We start from the raw sequence: 14329 nt of genomic DNA, 5'->3' as shown, positions 1-14329 counted from the left end.
CGTCAAAGTAGTTGTGACTGTCAACGGAGGGACAGAAAGGTCTCAGATTTCAACAAAAATATCTTAATTTGTGTTCCGAAGATGAAAGAAAGTCTTATAATTATATAATTTTCATCTTTCAATTTAATGTTTCAACTAGCCTATCCTTTAAGAGTAGACTTATCAATATCAAATTTGGTCATCTCAAAGCAAAACAATAGAAAGAACAAATTAATATGACTTAGATAATTATAATCATTTAGTTAGCTACAACATTATGTGAAATTCGTAATGTAAAAAACAAGGGGCTTATTGCAGCAAAACAATGCAATCGCAACGATAATTTATAGTTTATTTGAGGCCATAGAAGCTTTATGAACACATCAATTAACGTAAAAATCTACATTACCCATATGGTATATTCTTTGGCTTTTGCAGCAGTCACTTCACCATCTGCACTTCACGCAGTCCTTAAAGGGACACGCTGCCATACTGTTGGCCATCATCCCAGCCGGAAATGATGTACGTGATATTGATGAAACCTGAAACATGTAATCGTGTCATCCTCGTCGCAATAGATGCTTAGGACGTGACAGTTGTTGTTAGTGACAGATTTTTTTAAAAGAACATTCTCTGACCGAAAATGAATCCTTCCAGAAGAAGCGAAAGTGATTGGCAGGGACTGGTGAATGAGGTAGGAAACGCAGACATATTGATGCCTCACGCTCCTCTGCACTCTATGAATCATAGGCTACTATCATCAGCATTGCACTGTATAGAGGATGCTTAAATTAACCATATAATATGTTTTTCAATGAATTTACCGACTTGACGTGTGTAAAATTAAATGGCATGATTTTCTAAATACGATTTGCTGATGTACAGAGACATAAAAGCCCCATGTACCCGTGTTTTCATATTTTCGTGTGAACGCTTGTTCCTCTTATCGAATAGTAGGTAGTATCTTTGTCATTACATCTTTAAATGTCTTGCATAATAATAAATCAAATACGTAAGGTCTGACACGACATGATCAGCGGAGGGATTAACTTAAATCTTTATCCTCTTTCCTCTCCTCGTCAAGATCCATGAACGGCGCTGAATTCAGGGTAGACCTGGCATGCAAATGAAGAAAATCTTGAAATTAATGATTTTAAACTGCAATGTTGCACTATTACAGGATGATATACAATCTCCTTAGGCGCACAAATCATCATACACGTTCAAAATGTAGTGAGGTTGCTTTCTAGAGTGAACGTAAATATGGAAGTATGATAGTGCATAGCCTAATTTCAAAGTATTGGTTGACCACTTCGTAGGTTGTTTTAATTTAAAGGTAGGACTTAATTAGTCCTTTATAACAGTGGATCTAAACAGTGGGTCAGGGCCATTAATGGCCTTCAACCATTAATTCAACCAGTAACTGTTTGATACTTTAAAAAGTAACATTAAAGCATCTAACTACATTCAAATGTTACTAAAGAACATGCAGTTCCCGAAACATCTGGAGTCAAAGCTCAGGTCAGTTTGTTGAAAAACTCTATAAACAGTCCAAAACCCCACTTTGATCATTGTCTTTTCTGGCAATGGTGACTAATGCATTGAATTGGAGCAGTAAATACCCCATTGTTTTCTTTCTGTACCTAGTTCCTGGTATGCAAGAGAAAACTGGAGAGTAAAAAGGAGGCACTGCTGATCTTATCAAAAGAACTGGACACCTGCCAGCAGGAAAGGGATCAGTTCAAATTGATGGCAAACCAGCTCCGTGAGCGCCACCAAGGGCTGAAGAAAAAGTACAGAGAGCTCATAGTATGTATTCTATTCTATTCTATTCTATTCTATTCTATTCTATTCTATTCTATTCTAAATTGATTAAACAATCATGTAGAAGTATGAAGTAGAAGACATTCAGGAAGACATTAATTCATTTGCAATTTATATATATTGTCATTATAATGAAGTGTATTTCTGTCATGACAACTCTGAGTGTTTGGTGGGTTTCTGAACCCTTTTTTTTGGAGAGTTTCATGCTGCACTGCTATAGCAAATGCTGACCAAGTATTTAAAGGTTAAGCAGCAAGCTTATTGGCTACTGATACGTCTGGAACCAATCAGCTGTGCCTTTTAGAGAATATGTTTCCATCACCCTGTTTTTATAAATCGCATTATAAACGAGTGATGGAATAGCCAAATTTCGAGGGGAGAAAAATCCCTTCATTTGCAAAAAAAAGTATTTACGCTCGCTTGAGGTGGTTTTTGACCTGTGTGAAAAAGTTAATACGAATAATGGGAGATGGAAACTCATTTGCTTAATAAATTCTGACATAGTGAACATTAAACCCACACGACTAATTGGGTGTTTCCGCTGATGGTATTTTATTTACTGTTGGTTACTAGGTTACCAATACCACCATCCTCTGATTGAACAACTTGATTTAAACGCTTTTATTTTTATTTTTTTTGCGAACTTTGATTAAATTCGATTCATGCTTGGATGGAAACTCAGCTACTGACCTGATTGCAAGCAGATTAAAGGAGAACTCCAGTCAATTTTAACATTGAGCTCATTTTTTTTGTAAATTTGGAGTGCTGTCATTACAGAGAACAACGACAAAAATCGGTGTTGCCTACACCGTGTTATCCTCTTTTTAAAATTTGCACCCTGTTGACTTCAATGGGGCAAGTTTTAAACCTGCTTTTAGCCTCTTAACATCCTTGATGTGTCATTACAAGTGCCCAGCCATGTGAGTGATTCCTTCAGAGTGAACACAGTGAATCTGACTGCAGTAGATGTGAAAGATATTAATAAAAGTGATGTTATTTCAGCCAGCGCTCATACCTGTATTTACATCCTGTTTTCAGTTGAAGTCCAAAGTAGTCGATTGTCGAGTTTGGGCGCATGATCGTACGTACTAAACCTATGCGCGTGAACTCGACAATCGATTACTATGGACTTCGACCGAAAACAGGATGTAAATACAGGTATGAGCGCTGGCTGAATTAACATTATTTTTATTCATATCTTTCACATCTACTGCAGTCACATTCACCCGCGTTCACTCTAAAGGAATCACTCACATGGCTGGGCACTTGTAATGACACATCAAGGATGTTAAGAGGCTAAAAGCAGGTTTAAAACTTGCCCCATTGAAGTCAACAGGGTGCAAATTTTAAAAAGAGGATAACATGGTGTAGGCAACACCGATTTTTGTCGTTGTTCTCTGTACTGACAGCACTCCAAATTTACAAAAAAATGAGCTCAATGTTAAAATTGACCGGAGTTCTCCTTTAAGTTAAGGAAATATCAGCCTGCGCCATCTAGAGTTCATGACAGAACTTTGTATATATGTGAACTTTTTTTACATTTTTTTTTTTTTCATTAATAGGATGGTGACCCCTCTCTGCCTCCTGAAAAAAGAAAGCAAGTATGTTTGTTATTATCATCTATTTAAACATGTCTAAATGTATTATATTTATATAATAAATATATTCTCTGTTAGATGCTTTTATGCCAAATTTAATTAATTAATTCTGAATTGGCATTTAAGTGTCTTTACACAGACCTTTTAATGCTGCTCAGAGGTGCATACATGCATTTATACTGAAATTCCAGCTGTATGCTTTGATGCTAGGGGCTGAGGTAGGTCAGAGCAGGCATCATTAAGCCTGGCTTTTATGCAGCATTGCATCTTTACACAGAATTTTGAGCAGGCACAGAGCAGCCTTAACTTATCTCTGTAAAGATGGCTTATTATGTATACAACTGAATACATGTTAACAAAACATATACTTAGTGAAGTAGTCAACCCAGCAGTATTCATGACTTTCATCTGATGTTATTCAAATAAATGGAATTTTGTTCGTATTACGTGTTGAAAAGTCAAATGTGTGGTTCGACCTGTGTTTGCCACAGGTCAATCTGGCGCAGTTACTGAGAGACTCGAGAGAACAGAACAAACAGCTGGGTGACGAGGTGAAAGAACTGAACCAACGTTTAGCAGAAGTGCAGGGTGATAACAAGGTATGTGCTTTGCACACGCAGGTCAGGTCATTTCTTTGCATGACTAAATCATATGCACAGGTTTGCAAAGTCAAATGAGTAGTCGCATGCTTATGAGGCTTCAACATTTTGATCACAGTCCATATATTGTGGTATAGCATAGATATATGCAGTCTTTTCATCACACAGCTGCTGAGGATGACCATTGCAAAGCAGCGTCTAGGGGACGAAGAGGTGGGGGCTCGTCACTTTCCAGCCCATGAGAGAGAAGATCTTGTTCAGCAGTTAGAGAAAGCTCGAGAACAGGTGCATTGCCTTTGGCATTCTACAAGTTTTGGGGTCAAATCAAACTTAAAGTCCCCCTGTAGTCAATAACTTATCACTTTGAAACTAATCTTTGATCACCAAAATGACATATTTAAATGTTTTTTCCTTGAAAAAAACTCTTCATGCCTTAAAATCGCTTGAATGTAACTCAAAGGTACACCCTTGCCTCATTTAGTATATATGCGGTTCTATGGATATGCAAATTAGCCCCGCCTCCACTCACTCACAGAGATCCACTCGCTGACGATCACACGTTGTGATTGGTAACAAGGTGGTTTGTGATGTGGGAAACACCAGCGATTTCAAACCGCGATTTTGAGACTGTCTTTGGTTCACTGCAGTTTTAAAGAGAAAATACTCAGCAATGATGTTGACTTCTGAATTTGCACATGGTTTGTCTTGATGCATCTTAAAAACACCACATATAAACAAGATAAAAAGCTGGATTTTCACCACAGGGGGACTTTAAGTTCTCAAGAATATCTTAATGTGCCATGTCTCAGTTTTTTTTGTCATAGATTTGAGGTTAAAAAAAACAAAGATACACTAATATAGTTCTGTGTCCTTACCCTATGATGTTGTAGAATGAAGCACTGGAACAAAGCTTAAAAGCAGCCACAGATGAACTTCACGATGTGAGAGCAGAGCGTAATGTCTACCAGGAGAAAGCTCACAGACTAAATCTGGAAATTAACCACATCTTGGGTAGCAATGAGAACCGCATCCTGGATATAGATGCTCTTTGTATGGAGAACAGGTCAGTGTTGACATGTTCAGGATATACATGCATTTAGCATTAGTAGTAAGAGATAAACTCCCCACAAGAATTATCTTACATATACAGAAATGTTTTTAATATCCAAAATAATCCATAAACCAGTGCATTTTAATTTTCCATGACAGTCAGTATATTTAACAGAAGTGTAGAAAACCTCAGTAACATAGTAAAGACTCAGTAAGAACTTAGTAATGCACAATTTGCAAACATGTAGGCTTGTTGCACGTGGCCGCCAAAAACAAGATAAGACATACAGACCCTTCAGTTTGCTACGCATCCACACAAGAAATATTTTATTTCTTGTGTCACCCTGGTTCCCTTGACAAAAACCCGATAGGATTTTTCCATTGGCTTTTGGACTATTGCAGAAAATAAACTCCTTGTTCAACAAAAGTTTATGATTCATTCATGTTTTGTTCATCATGAGAATCTTCACAAATGAACACAACTTGAATTTTGAAGCCTGAATACAACTGGCAGAAGCAAAAAGCTAAACGTAGACTATAAACAAACTATGTCAATGAGCGATTGTTTCAGTCTTTATTTAAAAAATGTTTTCCCTGAAAGTTTGAGTTCGAATAGTATAAACATGAGACTGAAAGCGGACTAGTGTCCCTGAAGTTTAATGTCCCTGATTGACAGACTCTGTAGTCTCATTTAACCACTTGTAAGCAACTGCCTTTTTCATGAAAAACCCCATTGACTTCAGGATCGGAAGTGCTAAAATGCTAACTTGTTTCCAGGTTTTGTCCTACAAAAATTTAGGTGTGTCCCAATTCTTGTAGTATGTATAGTGTGTACTGTACACACCTAAAATTCCCCAAAAAAGAGAAAAAGTGCACTCCAAATGCCTGGATAATGGACTTCTTTATCTAAAAAAAAAGTGCATAGTGCATAGTATAAGTGCATAGTGTATAAGTGCACTACATCATTTGGAACACTACTTACTGGTACGTCATCCCTGCTGCACTCATGATCAGAATTGTGGTAAGACGGACCTCTAGTGGTCTGGTGGGGATGTTACAGGCAGTGATGTGACATGTCCAGTTGGCTTTGCTTTGCCATTGCTTAAATATTATCATTATCAATAGTGCTATTTTAGCTAATCATGTTGTGTGTAATTTGACTGTATATCATACTGAATCTTCAAAATATCTTCTTTTTTAGATATCTGCATGAACGGCTTATGCAGCTTCAGGAGGAAGTCAGCCTCCTCAAATCAAATGTCATGAAGTATAAGGTATTTATTACACATTCAACCAAATTTATATAAACACAAAAGATTCACTTACTTTAATTGAAATATGTGTAAACTCATTCTGTATTCTGATGTTGAGCATATCATGTACTAATGTGTTTTATTACAGAGTGCTTTGGAAAGCAAGAAGAACTGCAAAGTCTATGGAAAGTCCAACAGCAGCTCTCTGACAGGTGTCCTCTCTGCTAAACAAGGTACCACACAGCACTTCTATAGAATCCAAACAGTAACAGTTGGGTTCTTCACAAGTAGTATTCTTTGATTTATTTACAATTCTTTGAAGGAAATGTTACTTAGAAGCTAAGGTACAGCTCATATGTTTCCAGTACAAGAGTTGTTGCTGTCTGAGGAGAATGGCTGCAGTCTCCCAGTCACTTCACAGTCCATTAGTGACCTGAAGTCCCTGGCCACTGCTCTGCTGGAGACCATCCATGAGAAGAACATGGTCATTCAGCATCAACGGCAAACCAACAAGTATGTTATGATGCCTAATTTTCTGTGCGGAAAATCACAGAAGGTCTAGTTTATTAGTATTGTGAGATATCAGTGAAGTCAAAGTTACTTTTAAGAATACTTATTTTATAGGAAACTGTTAAAAAGTGAAATTGAACTAATAGTTTGTGTATATTTTTCCAGGATCCTGGGTAACCGGGTTGCAGAACTGGAAAGGAAATTGAAAACATTAGAGGTGTCTGGATTGTGGAGTCTGCCAGGTAAACATCACGTCTCATACCATGCAATTTTCTTTAATGATCGTTTAAGTTTATTTTAGAACTTTACTTCTATGTAACATAATATAGTTTATCTTGCTTATTTTTAATTTTTAAATAACTTTTAATTGCTCTCCCATTTCTGCTTTCCACTCTTTCTTCTCAACTTTCTGGAGGCATCACCTACAATGTGTCTCTTGGACTTGGGAGTACGTTTATTATTCGATATAATTTTTGCCTTTTATACCTTTCTGCAATTTTCTTCAAACTAATTCTATCTACCCTTGTTGTTAACCTGACAATGTAGCTATCATTTATAATAGTTCATTAGTACATTTGTTGACGCCAACGTTGTTTACAGGAAGGAAAGCTGTTATTGTCCTGAGTGACTCTCAGCATGTCCAGTCCACCACAGAACAGTCTGTACATCTAACACCAGAGTCAATGGGTGAGTTATTAGTTATTATTGCTAGCCTGTGCTAAATGATTTAATTTATCTAAATAATTTAGTAGGCTAAATTAATAAGCAAAATGTTTAGTCATTTTTAATAGTTTTTTAATATTAGTGCTGTCAGTCGATTAAAAAAGATTAACGAATCAATCACACATTTTTCCTGTAATTAATCGAGATTAATCGTACCTAAAATTTAAAGTTTTTCATATATTTTTTTATTGTAATAATTTCACATTTAATCTCCAAATTAACGTAGAAACAACATAAAGGCAGTAGCCTATAATCGCGCTTGAATGGTTTAAAAGCATTTGCGGGAATAAAAGTGTTATCATATAATGTAACGCTTGCCAGAAAAACAGAATGCTGCATTAATTGCATTAAATTTTTTTACACATACGATTATGAGGAATATTGTGACGTAAGTACGACCACGATCGAGTTCAGAAACAGTGTTTACTGATATAGAGAATAACTTCCTTTGTAGTGGACTTTGCAGACCGTTTTCATGCTCAAACAGCAACATAAAATTCAGTGTAAAAAGCATAATAGGAAAATAACATAACATTCATCACACAAATCAATGTTTTAAACTGTTGATTTTGGAATATATTCCAAAAATTGCAAACCTCATGTGAGTTTGAGAATATGAGAATATTTCGGTTAACTTCCAAAAACATTTTCTGAAGGTAAATCACCTCTTTTCACTGGAAAAAAAGGGAAAAATTACCTATTACCTACATTTCTTAAGAGTCTATTTAAAAAAATAATAACAACAAATTGATGAATTAATAAAGTTAAAACTTTGATGATCAATCTCTCTCCAGTAGGAGATGAAGAGATTGTTACTGGAGAAGAGGTCACAGAGGACACTGGACTGGCCGTGGCAGTCGAGTTGAACCAAAAGGATGAATATTTTACCTGCCCATATTCAGTCTCACAAACTCCACAATTCGCTAATCCAGCAGAAAGTGTCCAGCCTGTAGGGAGCACACAGTGTAAAACCCTAGCTTGTTGTGACTCTGAGAAGCCTGTGTGTCCTGCTGAGAGGGAATCAGAAGAACTTAATGAAGATCTTACAAGCCGGGGATGTCAGTCTATGAACACAGAAGTGTCTTTGAAAGGTTCAGAAGAAGAGGCTGTGAAGAATGATGATCCTGTTGTTCTCTCTGAGGAGGACTTTGATATTCAGTGTGTATTAGAAGACAGTCTGCCTGTGGCATCAGAGACCTTTGGCAGTTTGGACTGTATTTCTGGACCTGAGCCTTGTACACTGGAACAGCAAACAGAGCAATCGGTCGAAAAATCACATGCTTTCCTAGACACAAGTTCTCCTGTTCAAACTTCTACACACCAGGAATGAACGTTGTTCTTCGTGACATTAAGAACTATGAGAGAAGCGCATAAAAACACCTCCATTCATTGAAGCCCCACTTAAAACAAGTGTACACAATGAAAAAGACTGGCAAAAGAGTAAAAAGAACCTTTGAATGTCTAAATTAAACGTATTTATTATTTCAATTACACTCAAAGCAATATAACAAAGTTCACCATGAGGATGGCTGGTAAAACCAGCAAGCTGAATATTAAAATCAACAATGTGATAAGCCCTTTCTGGAGGCTTTCAATCATCTGAGATCATCAAGAATCTCGAATGAAATCTTAGATCTGGTGCCGCTATGATGACACTACCAGCAAGTTTATTTTCTTTTTCTAGAGGTTATTGTGAAATCATTTCAAAGACACTTCTTCTTTTATTTGGACTATTTTAAACATCTTTATAATTCATTTTAATCTTCTTGTAATTTGTCTTTATGAGTAAAACACAACATGTAATTCTTGATCCAGATGCATAAGGCAAAGGTTCTTTTTTCCTTAATACACTGGATGTCATTTCAACCATTATGATTTGTTTCTTACAGAGTCAGTATATTTATTTAATTTTATATTTGTCTTATTTATTATAATTGATCTTAATGATTGTAATAGTGTTTGATCTGAGAAGGTTGGTGTAAAATCATTCTGTGTAGATCACCTAATATTATACTGTAATATAGTGTAAAAATAAAATGGGAACAATCATCAGCTTGAAAGCTTAAGTTATATTTATTTATGCACAAAAACACTGCATTTCAACACACTAGCGATTGCTATATAATAGGCCTGTTACTAGGCTACATCAAGTTTTAGTTTAAGTGGTTTATGTTGATTTGACCTGTTGGGTACACCAGAAAATATTTATAATGACGGAAAGATTATCTCATTGTTTATTCGATGTCCTCGTGTCAGTGTTTTATTGAAATAAAATCAATGTAACATGCGTGCTTACAAACATTAATGATATTTTCAGGGCAACGCCCATATTTAGAAAATTGGTGCAAGCTGCCAGTTAATTAGTCACACATACGGGTCATTTGCAAATATAGGCTACTGGTCCCTCCATTGTATTAAGAGAGATAAGCAGTAATACTCTGAAATGTATCTGTGTAAACAGTGAGACAGTTTCGCCGCTTAGCCTATTTTTGCCATTCACAAAACACGTTGTATTTATCAACATACGTTTTTATGAAGCAACATAAAATATTTGAATACAATACTCACCTAAAAGATTATGTCAGGCTTGGAAGTTTAAGCAGCTTACTTAGTTTGTGGTTTGGATTCCGTTTTGTGCAATCGCACTTTGGATGTAATTGGGTTCAGTTTCATATTAGTCTGTGTTATATTAGTGGATAATGGCAGCGCCAGCCAGGCCCTGTTTACATGTGTTTTGGTCGATCGGATCACAAGTAGACGAGGGAGACACATACCCGTTTACACCTGGTGTTTTAATCTGTCTCTTTTGTCCACTTTCAACCACTTCTGTCCTGATTTATTTGAGGGGAGGGTATGGGAAAAAATGTATGGGTTTTTCAGATCTTTCGATCTAATCGACAAAATAAGCTTGGGCAATTTACATATGAATGTGTCTGAAGATGATGGAAAAACATACGGAGAGCATCAGCTTTCGTTTCTGCTCTGACAGCCGCAAGACCACGGCAAACACTGTGAGTGTGTATTAGAAATCAGGAACGGCGAAAGAACATTGTCCTTGGTTCGTTTTTCGTCTTCAAACCAAATTTGTGTCTTAACGGCAACAAAGTTTATATCCTGCCAGGTTAGCGCGCTTCCCATAAAGTTTACGCATTAGGTCATTTGGCGGAAGTGTGGCTATTTGACCACATGAGCATCTTCCAAAGTAATCCGGTGGAATGCATTTTCGACTACCTCTGGAAGTGGTTGAAGGTGGACACGCTCAAAACGTTTTAGACTCCGTTTACACCTGTATTTAGGGTCATCCACTTGTGATCTGATCGACCAAAACATCAGGTGTAAACGGGCCCAGATAGGTCGAAACGCATACCAACGAAATCTCGTACAGTAACGTGGGCACAGCATTATTAATTCTTAACGTCATCCTCCCTAGCTGTGACAATACGTTTTATGTTTACATTGGATTGAATTCTGACTGGATATTCCTATATTGTGAGTTCTCGCACAGTGATTGCTTCACTGTTCTACCTGGGGGTCATTGCGCATGCTTGTTTATTGTGGCATCTGACCATTATTCCGAAGTTGCTCGTTTTGTACATCACGGCTACGCTCTGTCGAGTTGCGAGCCGTTCGGTGGTCAATTGTGTATGTTCTTCCCACCATAACAGCACAATACCATCACGATTTTCATTACGGCTTGACGCTAAGTGTGTTTTATTTTATTTTGCTTACAGGCTGTTATGGTGTCAGTCACTGTTCTATCCAGAGGCACTTCACTGTGCAAGTTGACTATTTTTTATAGAGTTTTGTGTTTTTGTTGCTGTTTGCATTTTATTTTGCTTTGTACTATCTACCTGATGATCCTAGCCGTGTGTGTTGTCGAATTATTTGAATTAGAGTCCGAAATCTCTCTGTTTATAATTTTTATTGTAAATTTGCTATCATTCATCGTGGTTGTATCCAGAGGTTTTCTAATTTCCGCAGTTCAAATGGCTTATCACCACATTTCTACTGCCTTCCCACTGATTTGCAAGCTCTGTCCCAATGAGCTTCTTCCTGAAAATGGGCATGATCTCTGACCATCATGCCTGGGTGTTCAGAATCTGAAGAAAGCACTTACGGACCCGTGCCTGCATTGTAGCTTACTGCCTATGCGAAGAGGCAGTTGTGTTTGGCGGGACTGGACCACAACTGGGAGGCTAGTCTGACTTTGCAGTAGAGAGCTCAAAAGCGCCACGTCTGCTGCTGGTGCTCCTTGGGTTAAGACGACATCTAGTTTTAGTGGTAGTCATTTGGCTGGGCACGTTTTGAAACGTCTTGCAAAACTTCCAACCAGCAGACCCAGTTCCTACTGCTGCTGCGGCTTCCACTGAGGATGCTCGCTCACATCCATCTATGTCTACATGTGCTTCCGACACACATTTCCAGGATCATCTTCCAACTTAAGTTTCTGAGCTGCAGGACAAGCCAGTGGGATCTACTGTGGCTGGTGGTTCTGTTGAGGGCTTACTTTATTCTTCGGGGACTGCTCCACCCCGGGTGGATGACACATTGGAAGTGCTTTAGATGAAAGTGGCCGCACAGATTCCTTTCTGAAGAAAGCGTACGAGTCAGTTGCCTACATCACTCAGGCTGAGAAAACTGTCTGCCAAATAATTTTGGCTGTTTCTAAATCTTTGAAGTCTGTGGAGGTAGAACCCTCTGTCCCACTGTTTTTGCAGACAGCCTTACTGGCTATATGGCACGTGACACGAGAACTGGGCCCTCTCACTGCAATGCTCTTGACTGCTCACCAGCAGGTATCGCTTGCTCAGGTCAGATTGCCGGAGGATAGTAAAAAGACCTTGAGGGATCTACCTATCATTCCTGGACATTTTTTTGGTCTCGACATATCTAAGGATTTGGAAAGACGCAGTAAGTTATCTGCGACCACTCAGCAGCTAACACTGGTTCAGCGTACCCCAAATTTTAGAATGCCTACAGCATCTGCTCATCACTTTTACACGCTTGTACCACCACCACCGACCTCAGGGTCAGTAGAGATTTCTGCGTTCTGACGATGCCCAGATGTCACCCCCATGATAGTCCAGCCCGTATCAGGATTACTTCACCTGCAGCCCCTGCAGGTATGGAACAACCTCCTCCTGTTAATTCATTCCAACATCGGCATCGATAGATTGACTCACAGTTCATGCCCCTCAGCAGTGGACATCACTGACCTTTTTGACAGCATGCGTTCTGTTAGGAATTGTCCCCTCTCTTCACGACGTTTTAACAACCGACACATTCCTCATGGGTTGGGGGGCAGTTTGGAACCACAGAAGTATCAATGGTAAATGGTCAAGGGACTGGTCAATGGATCACATCAACCTATTGAAGATGCGTGCAGTCATTTATTTGCGGTTCTGGGGGGCCACCACATGCTTGTACATGTGGACAACACGTCAACTGTTTTCAATCTGAACCACCAGGGGGGCATATGGTTCGGAGAGCTTGTTGCGGCTCACTCAGAATATCCTCAGCTGGTCACTTCCACAGTTTGCGTCACAGAGAGCAGTTTATCTGCCAAGGGTAGTTAATCAGGCTGCAGATGCTCCGTCCAGGAATTGGAGCCTCCACTCGCCCGGATGTAGTTCAGGACATTTGGCAGGAGTTAGGTATGGCGGGAGTATATCTATTTCACTCGGAAAACAAAACTCACTGCCCATTGTGGTTTGTCAGATGGAAGCGTCCAGTCCATTCCTCCAATTCCTCTGTTGTGGAAGTCACTTCTTCAGAATTGCTCAGGACAGACGCAGGGTACTTAAGATAGAACCACGGCGACTGTCTAAACCATATTTTCACTGGCTCCTAACTTTGTTGGTGGGCAAACTGAAGCAGCTTCCTTTTGGTATATGTTTTTCGACCTATCTGGCTGGCGCTGCGACTATCCATTAACCCTTTCACACATAAGTTTAAAATATTCTGGCTGACCCCCAACTTTATGGTTTCCATGGTGACGCGTCATTGCTGAATGAATGATGATCTGCTTTTATGTAATTTTTCCTTTTTTATTAAAAGTATTCACAAATTTGTTAGCTATGGCATGAAATATCTGATATTCCGATTGTCAAATATATGCAAGTGGAAGTGTTCTGTTGTTTAAACACCTTTATAACGATCGCGTTAGTTGAGCTGTATGCGCATGTTAGTTTGTGCCACAGTTCAGAGAATCGGATCTGTTGGATTTACAACACGTGAATTCATCCACTTCTCCCGAAATACATAAAAGTAAGTGGCTGGTGAACTGGGAGAAGAATAGAGTAAACTTTAAAGTTACTTACACAATGTGTATCTGATATGAATAAAACGTGTCTAATTATAGCCTAATGGAAAGGATTATTATTGCCTCTTCTATAGACATCAGTGTGTATTTTACAAACTCTAAATGTATTGTTTTTTTTAGTACTTATGTGAATTTATATGTCTAAAACCTAAAATAAACATTATCTGGTTGAAAACACTGAAAAGTTGTGATATATGACAGCTCTGAGCGCCTGTCTCTGGCGCAGCGCCAGCCAACGCGCGAAAGTACATTTGAATTTAGCAGTTGATCACATGATGCACCGACCGTTCTCACACCGGTGAGATCATACCTCCAGGGACCAGCCTAGACTGATCACACTGGTGTGATCGTATGTGTGAGGTAATCCGGAATTCATAGAACCACAGTTACTTAAGTAACCAGCGTTTTTCTCCTCATGTAAATTAAATTTCATGAGAACAAATTACATTTTTTACAAGTTACAACTCTCAG

General features: G+C 38.4%; 1 protein-coding gene across 4 annotated transcripts; it reads left to right on the top strand.

Moving 5' to 3' along the window:
• Positions 1 to 445: 445 nt before the first annotated feature.
• Positions 446 to 9593, top strand: ccdc149b (coiled-coil domain containing 149b). Of its 4 annotated transcripts, none has more exons than XM_079852757.1 (13): positions 446 to 673; positions 1627 to 1788; positions 3366 to 3404; positions 3893 to 4000; positions 4169 to 4285; positions 4891 to 5063; positions 6252 to 6324; positions 6452 to 6536; positions 6669 to 6816; positions 6979 to 7055; positions 7229 to 7261; positions 7414 to 7500; positions 8331 to 9593. In XM_079852757.1, the coding sequence occupies exons 1-13, from the start codon at positions 623 to 625 to the stop codon at positions 8864 to 8866; spliced, it is 1689 nt and encodes a 562-aa protein (XP_079708883.1). In that variant the 5' UTR covers positions 446 to 622; the 3' UTR covers positions 8867 to 9593. The 4 variants fall into 4 exon arrangements, with proteins under 4 accessions (XP_079708883.1, XP_079708884.1, XP_079708886.1 ...); XM_079852758.1 differs by having other exon boundaries at positions 8334 to 9587; XM_079852760.1 differs by lacking the exon at positions 7229 to 7261 and having other exon boundaries at positions 8334 to 9593.
• Positions 9594 to 14329: the final 4736 nt, after the last annotated feature.

This window comes from Squalius cephalus (assembly GCF_949319135.1).
Source record: "Squalius cephalus genome assembly, chromosome: 2".
NCBI lineage: Eukaryota > Metazoa > Chordata > Actinopteri > Cypriniformes > Leuciscidae > Squalius > Squalius cephalus.
This window is presented reverse-complemented; position numbering and strand designations above follow the sequence as displayed.

Coding starts and splice junctions, on each gene's coding strand:
- ccdc149b (XM_079852757.1), top strand. CDS start 623: ATGAATCCTTCCAGAAGAAGCGAAAGTGATTGGCAGGGACTGGTGAAT. Junction 5,064..6,251: donor GCTCTTTGTATGGAGAACAG/GTCAGTGTTGAC, acceptor CTTCTTTTTTAG/ATATCTGCATGAACGGCTTA. Junction 7,501..8,330: donor TCTAACACCAGAGTCAATGG/GTGAGTTATTAG, acceptor ATCTCTCTCCAG/TAGGAGATGAAGAGATTGTT.